The 24,139-nt window shown below is 40.5% G+C and overlaps 1 protein-coding gene across 17 annotated transcripts in view; it reads left to right on the top strand.

The window, feature by feature from the left end:
* The window catches only part of PTPRC (protein tyrosine phosphatase receptor type C), a 114,567-nt gene extending 91,650 nt beyond the window's left edge, over nt 1-22,917 (top strand). For all 17 annotated transcript variants that reach the window (XM_089312046.1, XM_089312048.1, XM_089312051.1 and 14 more), the window contains 13 exons: nt 857-893; nt 990-1,087; nt 2,134-2,259; nt 3,983-4,140; nt 4,670-4,805; nt 6,836-6,985; nt 10,755-10,845; nt 14,142-14,275; nt 15,216-15,350; nt 17,452-17,574; nt 17,792-17,970; nt 19,477-19,612; nt 21,007-22,917. In XM_089312046.1, the coding sequence (XP_089168172.1) occupies nt 857-893; nt 990-1,087; nt 2,134-2,259; nt 3,983-4,140; nt 4,670-4,805; nt 6,836-6,985; nt 10,755-10,845; nt 14,142-14,275; nt 15,216-15,350; nt 17,452-17,574; nt 17,792-17,970; nt 19,477-19,612; nt 21,007-21,282 (1,779 nt within the window). In that variant the 3' untranslated portion in view covers nt 21,283-22,917. The remainder of the gene's footprint in view (nt 1-856; nt 894-989; nt 1,088-2,133; nt 2,260-3,982; nt 4,141-4,669; nt 4,806-6,835; nt 6,986-10,754; nt 10,846-14,141; nt 14,276-15,215; nt 15,351-17,451; nt 17,575-17,791; nt 17,971-19,476; nt 19,613-21,006) is intronic.
* Nucleotides 22,918-24,139: the final 1,222 nt, after the last annotated feature.

Below are 24,139 nucleotides of genomic sequence, written 5' to 3' on the forward strand. Positions count from 1 at the left end.
TAAATATGGGATATATATGACATTATCATATATATTTTCAGGAGCTCCTGAAAGCAAGTATTTGTGGCCATTTGTAGCCATTCAGTAAAGAATCATTGAATAAATAAGGTATGAGTGAATAATACTATATCATGAAAGGTTCTCAAATTAACCATATCTTGTAGCTCACAGGCAAAATTTCCATCAGTGGCAAAGCTTCCTTCTATCTGTGGAGCTTCTCTCATGTTACGATTCTGAGATAATTTTGAAAATAATTAGCGTAATATCTTTTCTGTCCGCATACTCCTTCTCTGTCTTGGTAACAGGAGCAGAGAATGCAGACATTATAGATAATGAAATGTAAGCTATTGTATCTCTTATCTGAAATGGCACAAAAGACGTCTAGGAAATCAGCAATGTATTACAACAGTCATTAAGATGTGGAAGTGTGGGTGTGATCCCTGATGGATTTAGTAAAAGAAACTGAGTAAAAAAATCCGAAATGTAGCTACATAGCTGGTGAGGAAGCTCAGTTACTGGGAGAAGGTGCTGTAAGGTTGGCAGGATGTTAACTATAGGAGTGCCCGGATGAGTCTTGGGAGTTGCTGCCCTTCTCAGGTAAGGATGAAGTCTAGCGTTGAAAACTATTTGGCATACATGATAGTCATGGATATTGTTTGTAAAACACTAACTAGCAGGTTTGCCACAATTAAATGCCTGGTCATGAATTAATCAAATCCGCAAATAATCTGAAAATGCACAGATAAATTCAGAACCAAGAAGCAGTGGGTCTAAAGCAATTCTTCTAATACCATTTTGCATATTGGCAAATAATTGAATGATCTGTCCATGACCTATCTTTGTGTGTTTTGAACAGGGTTTCAAGGAACCCAGGAAATATATTGCTGCACAAGGTAATTTCATAGTCTGATGTTCTTTTGGGAAAACCACGTTATCACAGTTGCAAGGAGCTCCTTCTTAGTGGCCTGTCCTTGTTTACCTGCCCCCAGGCCCCAGGGATGAAACTGTGGATGACTTCTGGAGGATGATCTGGGAACAGAAGGCCACAGTTATTGTCATGGTTACTCGATGTGAAGAAGGAAACAGGGTAAGAGCCCAGAAGATTAAGGCAGAGTCTGCGATTAGGAAGAGGAAATGTTCAACTGCATTTTTAAAAGCCATAAAAATTGTACATATGTAAATGTTTGTCTATATGCATAAAATTTAAATGCTTCTGCTTAATTTCTTGCTTTTCATTTGAAATTCCTGGCTTTTTTGCAGTTTTGTTGCACTTGCAAGTTCTGTACATTTTGATGTGCTAGCTCCATAAGAACTTGCGAGAAGTTCAAACAAAACTGACCTTGGCCAGATGGGTGTTAACTCACGTAGTGGTAAGACATTAGGCGGTGTGACAACCTTTCTGCCTGAAAGTAACCACTAGAAAACCTTCCCATTCTCCTGACCCCTGAGCCTGTCCTCTTTAATATGCGCCTTAGCCACGGAAGGTCACCCAGCTGATACGTGGTTTGAAGGAAAGCCGTCCTGGACTAGTCGGCTTTCATCACTAGAATGAAATACCCAAGGCGGCAGAACTTTGTGAAGGAAAAGATGTATTCGGCTCCCAGTTTTAGAGGTTCACGCTCAAGACTGCATGGCCCCATTGGCACGTCTTCTGATGAGGGTGCTAGAAAGCAATGGTGGAGCATGTGCAGGGGAAGTGTCACAGGGCGAGCCAGGAAGTAGAGAACACAGCTGGGTCCAACTCAGGGCTTCCTAATGAAGCCTCTCCTGAGAACTGGCTTTCCTGAGCAAGCCCCCAGAACCTGAGGACCTCCCACAGGGTCTACCTCCTAGCACCAGACCTGGGCTTTAGTTCTGCCCTCTTAGTTCCATGAACTTTCATGACTATGGTGATTAAACATCTGAATGAGTCATTGGTACATCATATTCAAATGATAACATTCCCACAGATGTTGATGGGAAACAATGCATTTCAATATCACAAGTTAAGGAGTATGTGTACTTGGAGAAGAACATACACATGTTTGGAGAATTTCAGATGAATACTCTTTGGAGTTTTTGCTTTCAGACATTTTTCAAGAAAATTTTGTATACGTGAAAAACTGGGATCACTAATGATGTTTTAAAATGCAGAACAAGTGTGCAGAATATTGGCCATCGATGGAAGAGGGCACCCGGGCTTTTGGAGATGTTATTGTGAAGATCAATGAGCACAAAAGATGTCCAGATTACATCATCCAGAAACTCAGCATCACAAATGTGAGTGTGTTTTAATAGACAGCATCCATTTTGAGACTGTTTTTATGATCATGCAATGATGGAATATTCTATGTGCGAGATCCACATCTTTCTCAGAAAACTTATTTAGGCCTTTAGGTTGAAGAAGTGGCCTAGAACAGTAACACAAGTTGAGAGGATCAATTTGCTCCAAGTCAAAAGTATTTATTGTTGTGACCCTGGAAGTATTCTTAAAGAAGAGGAGTAGGTTAAATGGGTTGAAAGAAAGGTTGATGGGGTCAATGAATCAACAAATTGTCCTTATTGTCGGTGAGTTCTTGCCATTAAGGAAAGAGTGTTTGTACAAGGGCACAATGGAGAGCACTTCAGGAAATCAAAGGTTCTGACTGTACAGTGGAGAGACACTGTGTGGGTCAGAAAGTAAAGAGGTCCACGTGGCCTTAGGCAATGGTCAAACATGGAGGTCATCATGCTTGTTATTTGATTCCATTTCTGTGAAAATTCCACAATATGGAAAGTAGACTAGTGGTTGCCTGGGGCTGAGGAGATCTGTCTGTCAGGAATGTGGAGTGGCAGCCAATGGGGTCAGGATTTCATTTTGTGGTGACGAAAATCTTCCATAAGTAGTGGTAGTGTTTGGATCACTGTGTGAATGTAATAAGAACAGGTTCAATGACTGAACATTTCGGTATGTGAAATATATCTTAAAATCACTGTGTAAAACATGTGGGTTTTTATATGAGTGCTGAACATTTTCTTTGATTTGTTGGAGAGCTCTCAGGGATCTAAGTTACATTCCTCTACTGTTCAAATACATTTTCTGTAGGAAAAGCAGACTTCCTGAGTATTTCCCCTAGGGCGTTCTTAGGCTTTCATGATATTATTAACTGCTATGCCCACAGAGATCTGTGAAGCAGTCCTACCAATGGTTCATGGTGAAATACCAATCAGTAGATCGGGGTGAATACGTACAGGTCGATACCATTTGTTCCTTTCAGAAAATTATAATCAGCATTTTTCCTATTTCTTACTTATTGATATTTTTGAAAATTTTTGTGTTTCCTCTGTTATCTAAACGTAGGTGGTTCTTCATACCTCGTCACCGAATTTCGATTTATGCATCTTCTGGTGGTTACCTTGAAATTGGGACAAAAAATGAGCTGTAATCTGGGGCTGACTTTCCTCAGTTTTCTCTCTACACTCTGAGTTGATGGTTCTGCTGTGTGCGGGACTAAGGACTACAGTACTAACTGAGTAATTAATCAGTGCTAACTGAGTAATTAATCAGACTTCTGCCCGTGACAAAGTCCTGCCTGCTGGCCTCCAAGCAGAAATAGTTTAAACAGCTGTGAGGATGACCTTTATTCTCATTCACAGACTCCCTGCTCACCACGAGCAGCCCATTCCTTTTGGTGTGTGCTTATTGTTATTTTCTTGGCATGGCAGCATGGAAGTTTCTGTAAGCTGTGGCTACACTTGCCTTACTTACATTACTGGTCAGCTACTGCTTACAGAGTGGTGCATGCAGATCCTGCGTGATGTTTCAACCTCTGGCTGTTAATTGGAAAAGAAATGCAGTTCAAGCTGAAACAAGCACAGGAAGCCCGAGGGATGATGGAACTCTGGAGCAGTCTAGTTTTGCATGAGTTTTTTATACCAGTCCTTTGGACCACTTATTAATGTTATGTGATTTGCTTTCAAAAAAGAATTAGTAACCTCAAAGAACATTTTGTTTCTTGACTAGAAAAAAGAGAAAGCAACTGGGAGGGTGGTGACTCACATCCAGTTCACCAGCTGGCCCGACCACGGGGTGCCTGACGACCCCCACCTGCTCCTCAAACTGAGAAGGAGAGTGAACGCCTTCAGCAACTTCTTCAGCGGCCCCATTGTAGTGCACTGCAGGTAAAGACAGAGCTACACACGCGCCCGGCCCACGCAGATCCCAAATCCCAACTCCGTAAGCCTGCGGCACTGAGAGACATCCTCTTTAGATTTTATTTTTGTTTGTTTTAAAGACAGAGATACACTTTGTAGGTAGAGACAGAGAGAGGTCTTCCATCCACTGGTTCACTCCCCAGATGGCTGCAATGCCTGGAGCTGCGCCCATCCGAAGCCAGGAGCCAGGAGCTTCTTCTGGGTCTCTCATGCGGGTGCAGGGGCCCAAGGACGTGGGCCATCCTCCACTGCTTACCCAGGCCATAGCAGAGAGCTGGTTTGGAAGAGGAGCAGCTGGGACTAGAATCGGTGCCCATATAGGATGCTGGCACTGCAGGCCAGGGCTTTAACCTGCCATGCCACAGCACCGGCCCCATGGCTATTGCTATTTTGGAAGACAATCTACAAGGAGAAACTCATTTTCTTGTCTCTATGTTCCCATTCATTTCCCTGCCTCCACTCATCATGCCTCTGCTTCTTTCGCTTGTTCCATCAGTGCTGGTGTGGGGCGCACTGGCACCTATATTGGGATTGACGCCATGCTGGAGGGCCTGGAAGCAGAGAACAAAGTGGATGTTTATGGTTATGTGGTCAAGCTGCGGCGGCAGAGATGTCTGATGGTCCAAGTGGAGGTATGCTCTAGCCTTTAGGGAAGATTTTCCCTCTTGTTTTTGGAATTCAGTTTTCCAGAGTAGTAGTAGTTATCAGAAAAGAAATTCAAGTTCTCCACATCTTCAAACAGTGGGTGGAAGTCGCCTTCTTTTAATTTCTTGAAAATCAAAGCATGTGGTAATCACCAGTGATAGACACATTTTGCATTATTGCCTAAAACACTGTGGAAGAAAGGAAGATCATAAATACATTTTAAAAAATATAATAAAATATAACCTACATAAATAAGATTGAAAAAAAATAAAAACACTGAAAATAGATTTGGTAGCAACTCGGAGTATTAAAGCTGAGGAGACCAAATAATATCGTGTTGACAAGCCTGGCTTTTGGAACTAGACTTCCATGGCTCAAATTTTGTCTCTGATTCTTCTTCTTCTTTTTAATAATAAACAAGTTTTATTTTCATTTTCCACATTTTTTAAAAAAGGTTTATTTATATACTTGAAAGAGTTACAGAGGTTACAGAAAGAGAGAGAGAGGGGGGGAGGGAGGGAGGGAAGGAGGAGGGGCCTACTTTTGGACTAGAGAAAGAATCTTCCATCTGTTAGTTCACTCCCCATATGGCCACAATGGCCAGGCCTGGACAAGGTCAAAGCCAGGAGACAAGAGCTTCTTCTAGGTCTCCCATATAGGTTGCAGGGGCTCAAACACTTGGGCCATCCGTTGCTGCTTTCTCCAGGCTATTAGCAGGGAGCTGTCTTGGATTTGAAGCAACCAGGACTAGAACTGGCTCCCATATGGGATGCTGGCCTCGCAAGCAGTGGCTTCACCCACTATACCACAACACAGGCCCCCGGATTCTTCTTATAATGCACCTTGGGTCAAGCTTTTAGTCCTTCTGTGCCTCAATTAAGTTATCCATAAAATAGAAATAATAACAGTACTTACTTCAGAGACTTGAAGAAAGACAATAAAAGTAGAACATGTAAGTCCTTAGCATGTGTCAGGTCTTCAAGGGCTATAAGAGATTATTATTATTGAAAATACCTATACTTAATACAGTAATATCACATGGATATACTCAGTGGAAACATTTGAAAACATGCACAGTCAGAAACATGAACAAAAATGTGTGCTGCATTCAGCATTCTTAGAATAGCAAAAAAAATGGAAAACATTCAAGAGAGATATCAGTAGAGGAATGGGCAGACAGAGTGCACACATGTAGACTCTGCTACACAGCTGCAGTGAAAAGGAAGAATTTATGTGGAAACGATGAGTGAAGAAAGCCATGAAAATAAATACAGGGCACAGTAAATGTATTTTTCAAGAAAACACACAGATACATATAGTGTTTATGGCTACATTGATATGAGTGTAGAAGTAGAAAAAGTCAGTTGTTAACCACAAAAGAAGAAACCTTTTTTTTTTGTAGGAAAATGAGTAAACACATAGAATTAAACTCAGGGAACTGCAGGAACTGAGGTGCTTATCAGAAATATGTCATTTCCTCAAAAATGCTGTGCTCAAGTCTGATGAAAGTTAGAAATTGCTAAATTTGGATTTGGTGTATTAGATTTTATTACAAAATAATTTTATCCATTTAAAAATGCTAAAAAACATGGAATACATTTGACTTGATATACTATAAAATTTATTGTAATTTTATATATTAATAATTTGAATTACTAATTCAATAATATTCACTGAAAGAAGTAGCATGTAATGTATTTTTAAAAATTTTTTGTCTCTTTTTCTCAGATAAAATAAACAAATATGTAAAATAACTTTTAGGGATGTCATTAAAAACTAAGCCGTACATAGTACATAGTTATGTATTTGGCAAGCTATTTTTTCCTGGTAAAATAGTTTGAAATGGAATTTCCTCATATTTCAGGGAAATACGAGGGCCAACTTCCAGAATATTTAAATGCAATAGATTTCAATTTTCCTTTGCCATATATTGTCCTAGTAGGAGCATGAGCAAAATTATGCTAACATACAGTAAAGTTACCAGTGAATTCTCTGCATGTTTTCTTTGAAATTGTAGGCACAGTATATCCTGATCCACCAGGCTTTAGTGGAATACAATCAGTTTGGAGAAACAGAAGTGAGCTTGTCTGAATTACACTCATATCTACAGAACATGAAGAAAAGAGATCCGCCCAGTGAGCCCTCTCCCCTGGAGGCTGAATTCCAGGTAAGAGTGGGAATAACACTAATGAAAATTACAGGGACTTGTATGGCACGCTGTCTGCTTCCAGTACTTGCTATGCACTCGACGCAGTTCTTGCATTTGGTCCTCACCCTAAGAAATTGAGTGCAGATGAGGAAACCAACACAGAGAATTTAAGAGAAATGAATTCTCACAAGCATTAAGTAGGAAACTTGTTCAACCCAGAAGTCTGAATCTACCACTAACGCTTTTCACCATTCTACCACTAACACTTTGAATCATTCCTCATTAAGCTGATATAAAATAAAGTGTCAAAATAATAGCACAGAGCCTCAAAATTGGTCTGCCAAAGACCCAGTTGCATCTCACTTTTAAAAAGTGCACCTGGTTTTGGTTTGTAAAGGAAATAATTAGAGGAGCTGATGATTGCTTAGGAAGTTGAACTGGCTGGAGCTGGTAGACTGAAATTCAAGGGTAAGTGTGTGTGTCCTAACCTATTTCTCAGGCATTTATTCTGCTGGCTAACCTAGGGTGTAGCTCCCTGTTTTCAGAGGGTTGGCATAGTTATCCTCAAATGGTTCAGCTGTCAGAAAACATTTTGTAAATTTTCTCTTCCATCTATAATGTCTAGTTTATTGAGTCTTTCTGTACACCACTGAACTGCTCAATTCAGAGAGTTTTCAACAAGGTCAGGAATGTGCTTTTAATCAGCTACAGAATGATTTAATGTTCAGATCAAAGTAGGACTAAGGTAGGGGGTGGAGGGGAGCATGCAGTAATCACCAAAGACTGCACCCCCCAGAAGACCTGTACTGACAAAGGCATGGGCACTCTCAAACAGAGGGCATTTTATTGCTGATAAATTAATCATAGTCATTGCACTAGCCCCACTAAACCACATATATACACATGCTGTTCAGAGGTGCTTTCGTTTTTAAGTTAAGCTTTCTTAAGTATAGTCACTAAAAGAAAGATTGTTTTCTGTCTTCACTGAATATGACTGAGTTTTTCCCTTGTGCCAAGTACGTTTGTAGGCATAAGAGTGAGTTGTTTGTAAGTGGACATGTGGAGAAGGCCTGGAGGGGTGTGATCCAGGGTGTAGGTACTTAGAACCCTGCCTAATGGAAGCAGTGAGATGGTTCTAAGCAACAGGGAGATGGCAGATGGGCGTAGAGATGCAGGTTAGTTAATAGATTTGGTGATGGGAAGTTGAGGCAGTTCTTGCCTGACTAACCCTCATTTCGCAAGATATCATGAGGCAAGATCATCAGCTCAGAGCTGCAGATACACCGGTGGTAGGGCAGAGAAAAGTTTAGTGCTTGAAGAAAGGAAAGGGTGCGAAATGATTACCTACCTTCAAGTAGGAAAGCAGTCTTCCACGCAAAGGTAGTGAGGTTGTCAGGAGTGACTGTTGACCACATGAAATTTATGGCCATGAATACAACGAATAGTCGCTCAGGCCCTTGTGTTACTTTTCCTGTAACATTGTGCTTTCTGTATTTCTCCAGGGAGTGGGGTTAAACTCATCTGGATTTTGAAAGGGAACTATCTGAAAGTCAGATACAAGGGGGTTGAAGGTGTTTACCAATGATTATAGCAGTGGATACGGAACAGTGAGTTGGTCACATGAAGGGTATGATGGATGTGTTGCAGACTTTGACAGAACTGCAGATTGCAAGGCTAACGGTACTCGAATGAAGGAGAAGGGTGAGTTGAGGCCTTTTCAATGACAGCAATGGTTGGAATAAGGACTTCAGGGTTGATGCAGTTTTGAGTAAGACTGACAGAAAGAGATTGATGAAGGTATAAGGTTGCAGAGGGGAGGAGAGCTCATAGGAGGTGAAGCCTGTAAGAGCGACTGGAGTGTGAGGTAGGGCGTGTTGGTCATTGTCGAAGAAACCAAGAATGATTGGAAGAACACACAACTTGCCAAGTCTACACTAACCGAGGCGAAGTGATGCCAAGCAGGACCTGGCACTTCAAGTGAAGGGCTGTGCAGAGAAAGTGGAGCAGTGCGAGAGGAGGGAAATCAGAGTTGTTGGGATTCTGAAGGAAAAATGAGCAGACATGGTCTGCAAGTAGAAGCAAGAAGCAAAAGAACACATATTTTTCCTGCACGCTTTGGGGTAAATGGAGCATGCAGTAGGATATCAGGGTTCTCTGAAAAGAGCTACGGTGTTGGTGGTATCGTCAGGCGACACCCAGGTTTCACGTAGTGCAAAGAAAGAAAAAGAAGGGAGTGCTGGGTGATGGTGGTTAGGATTTCCTAATGCCAGAGCCGTGGCACCAGCAATGGCATTGACTGATGGGGTGTTAGAGATCGGGTGTGCTTGAGGATGCAGATAACTGTATAGGAGTGAGAATCTGGGGACATGGATGCACGGAGGGGCTTGGCCTGACAACTGAAATAAGCAAGGGGTGAAGAAGAAAAACTCTTTTTGTCTTAGAGAAAGAAGGGCCGTTAGTTTCCCTTGTAATCCTGGCGGTTGGCAGGAGGCTGAAGTGACTTGGTGGCCGTTCTCGGGAGAGTTTCAGGTGTGATGTTTCATGGCATCTGGCCTTGCGTGCAGTTGGTGGAGGTGTTGCAGTGGCCTGGCATTGACTCAGTGCTGCTGTTTTCATCCATTCATTGAATTGCAGTCTTACGTGGGGTTGGAAACAGGGTGCCCTATTTGGTTAGAAAAAGGGCACCATATTAAACACATACACATGCACACATATGTACATTTATATGTATGTGCGTATGTGTGTGTGAATTGCCCATGAGAAGCTTTCTCCTTTTAGATTATTCATAATAATGAATATTATTATTATAAACTATTAAGTATTATGCACTTGATGAATACCTCTTTGAGAACTACTGGGAAGAGAGGCCTGTAGACATAGATGCCTTCCAGGAGAAATGGATCATGGAGAAGAAACACATGTCCAGCTACCAAGAGTTAAAGGACAGGTTGGACTTTCCAAGAATTTAGGAAAAGTTGGTTTGGCTGACACGGGGAGGGTCCTGGTTAGAGGGGCCTCACTGAAGGGGACAAGGCTGGAGAGAGTCAGGGGCGGATCCCAAAGGACTTTTATGCTGTACTGAGGTTTGCTGTTTGCTCACAATGATGGGAAGCCGCAGAGGGGCCTAGGAACAACATCTCCTACTTGTGCTTTAGAAGGACTGCATCAGGCGTGATAGAGAACAGAGGCCAGCTGAGAAACGTGGATGTTTTTCAAGTGAGAAGTGAAGGTGGACCAGACCAAATAGGCAGAGTAAAGTCGAAAGCTGTGAGCATAACCAATAGAAATGATTGATCTTGCTGGCTGATGAGCTACTGGAAATGAGAAGCACGCGATCTGGAGAGTGTAAACATATGGCATATTAACTCTCCAAGCATTCACAAACTCTCTGTGAATGCAGTGTCTACACAGTTATTTCTGGCCATAATTTACACAGTAATTTACTCTCACTTTTGCAATATGGATAATAATAAACACTGGTACAGCACTTTGAACATGTACAGGAACTATACTGCTTTGCTGTCAAACAGCTCTTACAGAGGAAACATATTCTGTATATAATGTATGATTTTATTTGAAACTCACCATGTCAAAACTATTAAATTCCTGAGCACTTAAAAGGGAAAATTCAGAGGTAAACTTAAAAACGGTGAATACGGCCAGCAGTGTATGAAATTTTTGCAAACATTGATGAAATGCTTTTCTTTAGGGATCATCTTAACACACAGTAATATGTCAATGTTTAGATTTTAAAGGAATTTTCCATCCTTTTTTTTCTTTATCTCAGAGACTCCCTTCATATAGGAGCTGGAGGACACAGCGCATTGGAAATCAAGAACAAAATAAAAATAAAAACAGGAATTCAAGCGTCATCCCATGTATGTAGCCTGTGACATTCTCTGTTAGATAAAGTCAAGGTTTCTTTCTAGATTTGTTTATTGTGAGACATGAATGCACAGAGATGATCTTGAAACAACCTATGGTTAACAACAGGGGAGTTGAAAGGCTGTTTGAACTTCAGTTATGGTGGTGAGTATTTGGCTTAGCAGTTAAGATGGCCACATCCTATATGTGCTATATACTAGATACTCTGCTCCAGATTCCAGCTTCCTGCCCAGGAGGCAAGAGGTGATGGCTGAAGTGTTGGGTTCCTGCCACCCATGTTGGGGGCCTGATCTATCCAATGCGGGCATTTAGTGAGTGAGCCAGCAGATGAGAACTACCTCTGCTGTCTCTCTCTGGCCTCTTAAATACATCATTAATTAATTAATTAAAATTAGTTATAGCAAGTGCTTTGAACTCCAAACACTTTCAATGGACTTTGGAGCATCCTGTACTTAGTGTTTTCCTCCTTTCAAATGTTTCAAAAATGCGTTGTCACAAAGATATAAGAGTGGGAATAAGAAAGGGAGGAGATGTACAGTTTGGGACATGCTCAATTGACCTTGCCCCAAACAGTAGAGTTAGAAACATGCCAGGGGATTCCAATTCAGTCCCATCAAGGTGGCATGTACCAATGCCATCTCACTAGTCCAAGCGATCAATTTCAGTTCATAATTGATCATAATGATAGGATTAAGAGTCAAAGGGATCACATAAACAAGACTAGTGTCGGCCGGCGCCATGCATCACTTGGCTAATTCTCTGCCTGCGGTCCTGGCACCCCGGGTTCTAGTCCCGGTTGGGGCACCAGATTCTGTCCTGGTTGCTCCTCTTCCAGTCCAGCTCTCTGCTGTGGCCCGAGAAGGCAGTGGAGGACAACCCAAGTGCTTGGGCCCTGCACCCGCATGGGAGACCAGGGAAAAGCACCTGGCTCCTGGCTTCAGATCGGCGCAGTGCTGCGCACCGGCTGTACCAGCCATTTGGGGGGTGAACCAAGGGAAGAAGACATTTCTCTCTGTCTCGCTCTCTCTCTGTGTGTCTAACTCTGTCTGTCAAAATAAATAAATAAATAAAGACTAGTGTCTGCTAATACTAACTGATAGAATTAAAAAGGAGAGAACAATCCAACATGGGAAGTGGGATACACAGCAGACTCATAGAATAGCAGGTGTCCTAAACAACACTCTGGCCTCAGAATCAGCCCTTAAGGCATTTGGATCTGGCTAAAAAGCCCATGAGAGTATTTCAGGCATGGAAAGCCAAGACACTCTGGCAAAAAAAACAAACAAACAACAACAACAAAAAAAAACAAACTATGACCTAAATGAAAGATCTCTGTGAGTGAGATCCCAGCAGAAAGAACAGGCCATCAAAGAAGGAGGTGCCTTTCTCTGAAGGGAGGAGAAAACTTCCACTTTGACCATGACCTTGTCTAAATAAGATCAGAGATGGCAAACTCAAAAGGCTTCCATAGCCTTGGTAGCTCATGACAAGAGCCTCGGGTGATTACTGACGTCATAAATAAGAGTGTCAATTGTTAAATCAATGACAGGAGTCACTGTGCACTTACTCCCCATGTAAGATCTCCGTCCTTAATGTCCTTAATGTGTTGTACTATGTGAATTAACAGTATAACTAGTACTCAAACAGTACTTTACACTTTGTGTTTCTGTGTGAGTGCAAACTGTTGAAACCTTTACTTAGTATATACTAAATTGAACTTCTGTATATAAAGATAATTGAAAATGAATCTTGATGTGAATGGAATGGGAGAGGGAGTGGGAGATGGGATGGTTGCAGGTAGGAGGGAGGTTATGGGGGGGGAAAGCCACTATAATCCAAAAGTTGTGCTTCGGAAATTTATATTCAACAAATAAATGTTAAAAAATTTTAAAAAGTTATACAAAGATAGAACTATGGTTCAATTAACAGTTTTTTATTTACAAATCTTAATACTGTCTTTAGGTTAAAAAAAAAAAAAAAAAAAAGATGGCCAGCACCGCGGCTCACTAGGCTAATCCTCCCGCCTTGCGGCGCTGGCACACTGGGTTCTAGTCCCGGTTGGGGCGCCGGATTCTGTCCCGGTTGCTCCTCTTCCAGTCCAGCTCTCTGCTGTGGCCAGGGAGCACAGTGGAGGATGGCCCAGGTGCTTGGGCCCTGCACCCCATGGGAGACCAGGATAAGTACCTGGCTCCTGGCTCCAGATCAGCGCGGTGCGCGGGCCGCAGCGCGCCGGCTGCGGCGGCCATTGGAAGACCTTTCTCTCTGTCTCTCTCTCTCACTATCCACTCTGCCTGTCAAAAAAAAAAAAAAAAAAAAAAGATGAAACCTCTGAAGAGGGAGGAAAAAGACCAAGTCCCCGTTTACCAGTTCTCTCTCATCTTTAGTTCAGTTCAGATATTTACTTCAGGGTGATTGCCAAATAACAATCACTACATCCACTTGCCTCTTTATGCTTTCTCTGCGTTCTTTATCTGGGAGACTGAAAGTAAATATAAAGTACTCTATACATGGAAACTGTCAATCATCAACTTTAACAAATCAAAATATGTAGAGTCTTCAAAACTTGGACTGTACTATTTAAGAATATTGATAGGATCCCATCTGGTACACATGTGATTTTATTCAGTTGCATTCACTAAGATTAGCATGGATAAAATATAAACCCTAATAATAAACTAGACAAGCAAATAAATCAGGATGTGGTTGACCTAGTTACTTTCTCCCGAAGTCCTTATAATATGGAATTAATGGTGATATAGTTGATCAGATACTTTGAACCATTATTATAAAGAAATTGAGAAACCATGAAGGAACTAAGAAAGTGAGAAACTATGCACTAAATAACTTTCTGAACTAAATAATGATTAATCTGAGATACCCACTTAACTGAGAATATTAACAATAGATATGACTGAGAAGCAAAAAAATCTAAAATATCTTTTAAAAATTCTACCAAGCAAAATGATGATATTCTGTGGAAGACTGAAATATGTGTATCTGGGATTAAACAATGATGGGGAGTCTTCTACTACCTGTCTGTTGTTTTAAAGGACAGCTAAGTCTCATGTTTTTCCTGGGCCATTTTGAGGCATTACTTTTCCTAGAGTTGCTTTTTATAATCTGTGACCCAGTGAGTACTGAATGAGGGGTAGGCCCACATTCCACTTAGATCAATAAAGTCACTTCATGCAGTCTGTCCCTTCTGAATTACGTTTTAGTTTCCACCTAACAATCCAGCAGAAATTCAGGTTTTTGAGAGGAAGACTTACTACTAATCTATCTTCTGTAGATGACTTTAACAGAGTGGCACTTAGACATGAACTGGAAATGAGCAAAGAGAGTGAGCACGATTCGGATGAATCATCCGAGGAGGAGAGTGACTCAGAGGAAACTAGCAAATACATCAATGCCTCGTTCATAATGGTAGGTGCTCGAATTCCCAAGCCCTGCATCGAACCCTTTTACAATCACATCTGTGTTATGAGGGCCATTCATTAAGTGAATTTATATAAGAAAAATGAGCCTGATCCTGAGTACATTTTGCCTGACACAAAAGTTTCCATTTTTAATATTGTATTTTAACTTACAGAAAGATTTAAAGTATAAAATCCTATACAATTGATTCAAAATCAAAATTTTTGGTGATTGTATGAAATGACAAATTGACTGTCACTAAATTAATTTAAAAAATTTAAACAGATGTCAGTATTTGAAAATGTTTATACTTAATTAACTATACAAACTGTAGACAAATCCAAATTTTAAAATTTATATAGTCAAAAACTTTTCATTCAGGTTAATTTTATTATTACCTAGATTATACATGTCTGTGTTACATATTGTTTTTATAGAAACTGAGAATTCAAACAAGGAAACTTAAGTCATTTCGTAAATACTTACTGTATATATCCTGCACTGGATTGTTTGCTCTCAAACTTTCCCAAAACCCACATTCATAGAATACTAGTTTAATTACAAGCTGTCCTACACATGGATAGATACCAATTAAAGTAAAGGCATGATGAAGATAATTTGAAATGCATACGTAATTACAGTTTACCATCACATTAACCTTTATAGAGGTGAAAAACTTGTCTTTTTGGCAAGGAAACTTGTTCATTTAGCAAGATACTATGTCTTCATCTTGATTTCATATTATTAACTAGAATCATCCTTACTTGAATATGCATTTTAGACGTAGATATCGAATTGTTTCCTGGACCTAAAATCTTAGTATTTTTATGTAACAATGTTGATATCAAACTGACTGGATTCCGGATGATGATTGTAAAGCCCCAGTGCCCTCTCCTCAGTTAGCATTAATAACAAAGTCCTGCCACCCCCACCCGTGTTTATTGTTAAGAGTTACTGGAAGCCGGAAGTGATGATTGCTGCTCAGGGGCCACTCAAGGAGACTGTGGGAGACTTCTGGCAGATGATATTCCAGAGAAAAGTCAGCGTCATCGTCATGCTGACGGAGCTGAAGCATGGAGACCAGGTTTGCCTGTTGCAGAATATATAAAAAAATATCTTTCTGTTGTGAAATCCCATTCTTCATTCTTGGTTGCTGTCTTGATTGCTGCACCCACACCCTTTCGACCCCTCCGCTGCGCACTTGAGCGCGTTCACCTGTCTTGCACTGAAGGGTGGGTCTGGGCCTGAACGCTGACTCTTCCTGTTTTGCCCTCTTGGACTTGCGTGCTGCTCACAGCCATTCCAGAGCCACAGACACCCACCACCTGCATGTTCACTGTGTCTTCTTCAAGATCAAAGCCAAACACCTTGTGAGACCTCTTGAACCCTGCATCACCAGGCCCTCACATACCTTTCCACTTTCCCTAAAATACGCTCCACTTCGGCAAGGAGATCTCCTGAGTGAATCTCCCACCATCCGCATGCTCGTCCCTGGGCTTAGTTGGTTGATGCCCCATTTACCCAGCTGTGCCTTTTCTCCACACTTGGAAGCTATTCTTCTAAGAAGAAGGAAGTCCTGAAAAATATATCTATATCCTTCCTTCTTTTTTCCCATGTAAGACTTTTTGCTGTAAAATTCTATAGTTGGAGGCAAAACTAACCTATAATTTGATTTCTTACTTAATGCCTGTGCGTGTGCCAGAGCCTTTCCTCAATGCCTTGAGTTATTAAATATTAACATTAAATCATTAAAATATTAAAATATCCCTGGTGGTAGATCTTATTAGTTTTAGTATCGATCCCATTATCTGACATGTTTTAAAGCTTATTCAGTGAATACTCTCATAAGCGTGCAGTAAGATTTATGGTTAGCTTTGCTCCTTTCCCTTTCCCTTTCTCTCTTTCTCTCTCTCCATGGCACCCAGCCTTGGTACATAGAAAGTTGGTTTTACTAATGTTTTTTTTTTCTTTTCTTAAAAAAGGAATATATGTTCAGATTTTCAGAATGGAGTACCAACATGCTTTTCCTCCATTTAAACTGTGAAAGCTTGGGGCTGTGGCACAGCAGGTTAAGCCACTGTCTAGAGCACTGGCATCCCATATAGGCTCCTCTTCCAATCCAACTCCCTGCTGATGTGCCTGGGAAAGCAGTGGAGGATGGCCTAAGTCCTTGAGCCCCTGCTCCCACACAGTGGGAGTCCTGGATGAAGCTCCTTGTGCCCTGCTTTAGACTGGCCCAGCCCTAGCCATTGTGGCCATTCAGGGAGTAAGCCAGCACTCCTTCCTTCCTTCCTTCCTTCCTTCCTTCCTTCCTTCCTTCCTTCCTTCCTTCCTTCCTTCCTCTCTCTTCTTCTTCTTCTTCTTCTTCTCCTTCTCCTTCTCCTTCTCATTCTCCTTCTCCTTCTCCTCTTCCTCCTCCTCCTCCTCCTCCTCCTCCTCCTTCTTCTTCTTCTTCTTCTTCTTCTTCTTCTCTCTCTCTCTCTCTCTCTCTCTCTCTCTCTCTCTCATTCTTTCAGATAAATAAATAAATCTTTAAGAAAAATTGTGGAAGCCAGGAAATAGCTTAGGGATGGTTATGATTGTGGGGCTATAGTCAATGGAGACTAGTTTGCAGGACACAGAACACGTTTGCCATTCCCCTGCCCTTTGCTAAGATATTCAGTCCATTTGCACAGAGCTGCACAGGCACTGATCATCAAGATATAGACAGGACTTTCTGTAGGTGCAGCTTTCTTCCCCAGGGATATGGAGGGACAGTGGGACCTGAGTCACTGTGGCGCTATCGGGGACAGACTCCTTCCACTACAATCTGTAGACTGTGAAGACATGATGGCCTGGGTTTGGGAGGGAGGAACAAATTTGAAAGATCTGCATGTAGGCAGGCAGGGCTGTTTCTTTATGTCCTGCCTCATGACTTCTCCTAGGCTCCCTTTACTTTCAGAAGGAAACACAGATACTTGGTAAATGAGCCTCCAACATATTTAAAACAGATTTGGGGTTTTTATGGACAGGTTTCAATTTTAGGACACAATCATTTTCATTTAATAGAAGAGAGGAAGGTGCACTCTCTCTCTCTCTCTCTCACACACACACACACACACACACACGATTGCTTCTTTGAGTACTTTAAAAAATGGACAGAACACGGGTGTAAAAGTTGTTGAACCTCCTTCTTTGTTATCCAGGAAATCTGTGCTCAGTACTGGGGTGAAGGGAAACAAACATACGGAGATATAGAAGTTAGCGTGAAAGACACAAGCAAATCTTCAGCTTACACCCTCCGTGTATTTGAGCTGAGACATTCCAAGGTATGTAAACCATTTGAGAATCATATATCTTTGATGTAAGTGATCCGGTAGAAACACTAACATAAACTACCCTCTGCCAGCAGAGCCACCATCTTTATGAAGTTTCAGAATAAATTTTTAAGTTTTTTAAAATAATAGTCATCATGAAGCAAATGTGCCTGTGCAATTACAAAATGGGTTGAGCTTCACTCAACGCTGTCCCCTCTTCTGCTTTTAGAGGAAAGAGCCTCGCACCTTGTACCAGTACCAATACACTAACTGGAGTGCGGAACAGCTTCCTGCAGAACCCAAAGAGTTCATCTCCATGATTCAGAGCCTCAAACAAAAACTTCCCAGGAAAAATTCCACTGAAGGGAACAAATACCATAGGAATGTGCCTCTCCTCATTCACTGCAGGTGGGTGGGATTCGCAAAGATATGTTCTAAAAATCATCACAATGGCTTGACTTCTTGCTCCACATTTTCTCCTGGATTCTGCTTATCCCAGCCTATAAAGCAGATAATTACAGGGGAATCATCTTACGGAATCAGTCATTGTCTCAGTTCCCATAGCACAACTATTATGAAATACAATAGAAATGACTACAGGAGAGTGCATGAATTTTTTGCTGGTGCCATATTGTCTTTGACTCCCGATATCTAGCAATGAACCTGGAATGTCACTTGTGCTATATGAATTATCGGTTGGAAGGATGTGTGAGCACTCATGTGGTTGGATATTACATTAAATATATGCTTATATGTGTTTAACCACTGTATTAGGTTTCACAGAATCCAGAGGACTGAAAGCTTTGCCTTCAATAAAAATAAGTTAAATATTCAATAAAATACCGATGCTTAACAAATTGGATTTAAAGCCCATCATTTGATTTTCTAAACTGACCCAAAATGCAAACATTGTAAAAACATAAAAAAATATGTTACTTATAGCTTTTGTAATGGAATCCCTTAAACCTCATCTGGTATAGATGCCTACATATCCACCTTAAGGAAGAGTGAAAGAAAGATGGTGATATTAAAAGTTTGCATGGAGAAGAACACTAAAGAAAATGAAAAATAATAGTAAAGTAAAATGAAAATATAAATCTGATGAAATGTTTTTAGAAGAATTTTTGAAAAAGTCCTGTTATTGTTTGTATTATATAAATATTATAATTCAGTCATTAGACATATTACTTCTTGCATTTGTTTGGATTTCCAAAGGTGAAACTGATGTGGAAAGAAAGCTGAATAATGGAATTTAGGCTCTCAATCTTATGTTTCATAGGATATGGTTGAATACCTGCTGGCTGTTCCCTGCTTATACACAATGAAGCATGCTGCAGATGACATATTATTTAAATTAAAGCTTTATTGTGTTTTACACTTTAGTTTAGTAAGTCATTGCTTGTCCTTGTTTTAATGAATAGATCTGTTGGGTATCACTTTTCTCCTGATGTGGAAGAGAAACATTTTTAAAAGTGGTTAAGAGGCATAGACAAATGAATTAGAAGAAGCCTGCCATCTAGTAATTTACAAACATAAAGTCTAATACTTCTGGTCCCATCAGTAACTAGCTATTCCTCTATCCTCGCTAAATCTTAGTTCTCTAATCTATCAAATTGGCGGTACGATATTGAGCCTAACTATTTCAGATGTCAATAAGAGTGCACTAAAATCCATAAAGCACTAAATAGAAGAGTTGCAAAGTATTTTCCAAGCTACAGGATTGTCACAGTCTTGGATTGAAAAGGTGTTGCCCCAAGACAGCATTTAACAGCTATAACTCAGAGACTGGAATAAAATAATTAGAATAACCTTGACATAAATATGCATTCATCCCCTGTCTTTTACTTGCTGTTCTAATATTACTCTATTAAAAGTAGAATTGCTTTTTTTCTCTTTTGCTTTTCCTTCTTATAGAGATGGATCTCAACAAACAGGAATATTTTGTGCTTTGTTGAATCTCATGGAAAGTGCAGAAACAGAAGAGGTAGTAGATGTTTTCCAAGTAGTGAAATCTCTGCGCAAGGCTAGGTCAGGAATGGTTTCCACATATGTGAGTATACCTTGCCTTTTCTTTTTAACATGCGTAGTATCTTTAATTTGAGGGTCTTCTCCTCTCCATCCCCTTCCCCACCCCTCCCTCTCCTCTCCTTCTCTTTTTGGTTCTTCTTTTCTCCCTTCTATTTTACATAATAATTCACATTGGATTATTTTCACTATAAGGGACCAACTTGAATTTTGCCAGCAATTTGATGTTACAATTCATGAAGAATGTTTCCTTAAATCCTGATGGATTTGCCTTAATTTCTCCACGTTTAATCCTGTGTAAATTTGTGTCACTGCTTAACAAATGACCTCCAAAATGTGGCGGCTTAAACAAGTGACATTACTTCCTGGGTCAGTAGTTTGTTGTTCTGCTGGGTTGCTGACCTGACTCCTTGGGCTTAGCCAATCAAGACAGACTGTCTCAATCAGCTGCGTCCAGGGAGTGGACCGCTGTTGTCTGCTGGTCTGACTCCAGTGCCACGCAGGCTGGCAGTTGGATGCGGTAACAAGGTGAGTGGACCACGTGTCCCTCTTCATCCAGAAGATGAGCCCACATAAAAGTAACAGTGTTCCAAGGAGGAGCTCGGACCCGCCCTTGTCTCTTGAGACTCAGGCTTGGCGATGAGACAGCGTGTCTTCTTCTACCTTTTATTAAACCCAGCAAATCGCAAGGCCAGTTCAGATTCAAGGGCTGGGAAAACAGACTCCACCTCCTGTCTCCAGGGCCTGGGGTCACACTGAAAAGAGAAATGGACACAGGGAGGATAATGCATTGGTAGAATCAGTCTATCTTTGCGTCCTTTCTGGGTGGTGGCAACTCTAAGCCATCATCTGGGAATTATGAAGATTTCAATCATGAACGATATTGAGTGTCTGTAGACAGATTTTAAAATACATTGAATGTCTACTATGTGCTCTTGGCATGAGGGCACTCACTAGTGCGGGGGAGAGCCAGATATTTGTTAAACAATGTAATGAGTAAAGTGCCAGAGAAATTTTAAGAAGGTGAATGAGGACATTTTATTTAACCGGGAGAAACAGGATGGGCTTCTTGCAACAGGTGGTTCTTAAATTATGTGTAGACATTGACCTAGAGGATGAGCACAAAAATGGCACCATGGGCAAAAACCTGGGACTGAGATAGATGTCATTCTGTGTGCTGAGGGAGTGACACCAGTTTGGTGTTGCTGTAAGGCACATTTTGAAAGGTCCCCTGCTGTTGATCTTTTAGAACGGTAAGGAAATTAATCCATCTGGAATGTTCCTTATGAGAAGGTATCACAGTACTTCTCCATCACCCTGGGCTTCCACAGTAAATGATTTGTTCTTGCTCATTTTTATCTGACACAACAGAATCAAGTCAACTTTCTTCATGTAATTTTTGGCTGCTTTCTTTACTAGGAGCAATATCAATTCCTGTATGACATTATTGCCAGCAACTACCCTGCCCAGAATGGACAAGTAAAGAAAAGCAACAATCAAGATGATAAAATCCAATTTGATAATGAGGTGGACCAGGCAAAGCAGGATGTGAATTGTGTTAGTTCACGAGGTGCCCCAGATACGACCCATGAAGGAAACAAAGAGGCTGAAAGTCCTGAGCCCACGAGTGGCCCTGAGGAACCAGAACATTCTGCCAATGGCCCTGCAAGCCCTGCCTTAACTCAGAATGCATAAGGAAGAGACATAGATGGAGCCACTCAAAACCTCCTATAAGATGTGATTCTATTTTCCTAGAAGTAGGAGAGGGAAATAGGTACACAGTGGAATAGTGAAGTACATTGGACTGATGTGTGCAGGAAGCTTGCTTTACTACCGTTCAAAAATATTTAAGATAGTTTTTGCTAAGATGTTTTGTACAGTTTTATGCTTACTTTTAAATTTTATCTGTCATTCAGCAAAACCATTTCTATGTAGTCTATGTGTGTGTGTGTGTGTATGTGTGATAGAGAGAGAGAGAGAGAGAGAGAGAGAGAGAGAGAGAAAGAGAAGCAGAAAGAGTGAGAGAAACTTTCAAGTGAATCCAAGTGCTTTTGAGAAACTTTGCCTTTCTTTTTTCTTGAAGAAAAAACACATATATAAAGTGTTAACTTAGCTTGAAGGATTTATTTTTTAAAATCAGAAATTGCAAGTGCACTCAGTGTAAGAATAACAACATGTACATTTCTGGAATGACCTCAAGATGTCCTCCTTGTTCAATTCATATATACTGTAATGTTTACCATCATACTTCCAGAAAGAGTGCACTAAAGTGCTATGTGTGAATATGGCTACTATGAAAAATTAAGTAAGGTAACATTTGGAAATCTTATGCTCCATATGTTAGCTTTGAGTTCAATAACTTTTTAAGTATATTTAATCTAATTTAAAAACTCAATTGACCTATCTTGCTATCATCTCCTGGTGTCTACAACCCTCCACAAGGATTATTCTCTGTACAAATATGAAATTCATTGCTTGATTCTTTTGATGAAAAATTATATTTGATACATAAGTTTGAACTTAAATAAATATCTTTAAAATAAATACATGCACTATATGCTGGAATTCATAGGATAAAAATAAAAGCATGAAAACATATTTGTGCCAAGTATTTTGCATATTAAGCCTAATATAGGTATTTTTATGGAATTCAACATTGATGTGAGAAATATAATATTGCATATGTGTATTTCTCATGTTAAAGTTGTCCTTGTCTTTGTTAGAATGCATTTACTTCAAATTTTTCAAATGCTTAGACTACTTTACCAGGAATTAATATCAATTATCGTAGTAAAATCAATTATCTTTTCTTGTTTATGGTATACAAGGTATGTTACATGTTATTATGTGAAATAGTGTATTCCTGTTAAAATATAAGTTTAGTGCAATTAATGATATTTGCAGAATAATTTTGCAGGTCCAATTTTATTTTAAAAGATTTGTTTATTTGAAAGAAAGAGTTACAGAGATCAGGAGAGAGAAATGAGAGATCTTCCATCTACTGTTTCACTCATCATTTGGTTGCCACTACTGGGGCTGGGCCAGGCCAAAGCCAGGAGCCAGGAGCTTCATCAGGGTCTCCCACGTGCTCAGCACTTGGACCATCTTCCACAGCTTTCCTGGGTGCACTAGCAGGGAGCTGGATCTGAAGTGGAACAGCTGGAACTCAAACCGGTGCTTAACCCTCTGTGCCACGATGCTGGCCCTCCAGTTTTCTGAAAGACCCAAAATCTAATCATTGTTTAGGATCTTGGCGGGGGGTGGGGGAGACACCCAAGAAAGAACAGTGATAATTTCCAAGAAGTAATAAAAGTGACTCCTTTTGGTGAATTCTGTGTCAGCTTATTAAGTTGGTGACCTAACATTCTCTAGGTTGGTCTTTTTTTTTTTTTTTTTTTAATCTCTTCGGCGTTCTTGCTGATTTTAAATGTCTTCACTATACAGCACCGATTGCTGTATGTAGGACTCATATTTTGTGTTCCTGCTTCTAATGCTTTTATTACTATAAAATACAATTGGCAATTAATCCTTAGGATAGTCTGTGGTTCCTTGCCTTTATTTAATAGATTAAACGAAGTGAATTTTCAGTGAAGCAACACCTTCTTATTTATATTAAGGTTACTTACTATGTACTTATTAATGAGAAGGGGGAATGAGAGTTGTCCAAAAATGGGCATCAGAACTCAAATGCGTCTTGCTTTCTGTTCTTTTTTTTTTTAAGATTACCTTTTGTTTTAAATTTCTTTTTAGATTTATTTATTTATTTGAAAGGCAGTTACAGAGAGGCAGAGGAAGAGAGCGAGAGAGTGAGAGAGCGAGAGAGAGAGAGGTCTTCCATCCACTGGTTCACTCCCCAGATGGCCACAACTGCCAGAGCCAGGAGCCCAGAGCCTCAGCCAGGTCTTCCTCGTGAGCCATCTTCCACCCCTTTCCCTGGCCATTAGCAGAGAGCCAGAAGGGAAATGGAGCAGCCAGGACTTGAACCGGCGCCCAATGGGATGCCGGCACTGCAGGCAGCGACTTAACCCGCGACACCACAGAGCCGGCCCCTTGCTTTCAATTCTGAAAGTCACTCAAACCTCTGTGCCTCATTTTCTCCTATTGAAACTTGATCTGCTGTCACGGATAGATGGCATCGCTATAATGTGCAGTTCCAATATTCAGTAGACACATATGATGGGTGTCTATTTTATCTGTGAATTGCTACAAAACACAAATAACAAACTTCTAGATTTTAAATAATCTATACTTTTTTTCAGAGGTTTCTAAATGTGGGTGTTGTGTGTTTTAAATGTGCATTAGCCATTTGAGACCACACTTTTACAGATGCAAGATCAATAGAGCCCCCAGAATTTCTATCCCTTTAGGGAGCAAGCAGAAAACATTCATTTTTCTTCTGCAAATGGAAGGCTGTGGAAAAGGGAGCATGGAAATGTGGAATTACATGTCTATGACTTTTATCATTAAAAAATTAAATAATATGTGAATTGGGTTGCATTCATAGGGAATCTGTCCCAAGATAGAAAGGATTTCTTTGCTAAGTTTACGCACT

The sequence above is a fragment of the Oryctolagus cuniculus genome, chromosome 13, assembly GCF_051225735.1.
Source record: "Oryctolagus cuniculus isolate XC-2025 breed Fujian yellow rabbit chromosome 13, ASM5122573v1, whole genome shotgun sequence".
In the NCBI taxonomy this organism is placed as follows: Eukaryota; Metazoa; Chordata; class Mammalia; order Lagomorpha; family Leporidae; genus Oryctolagus; species Oryctolagus cuniculus.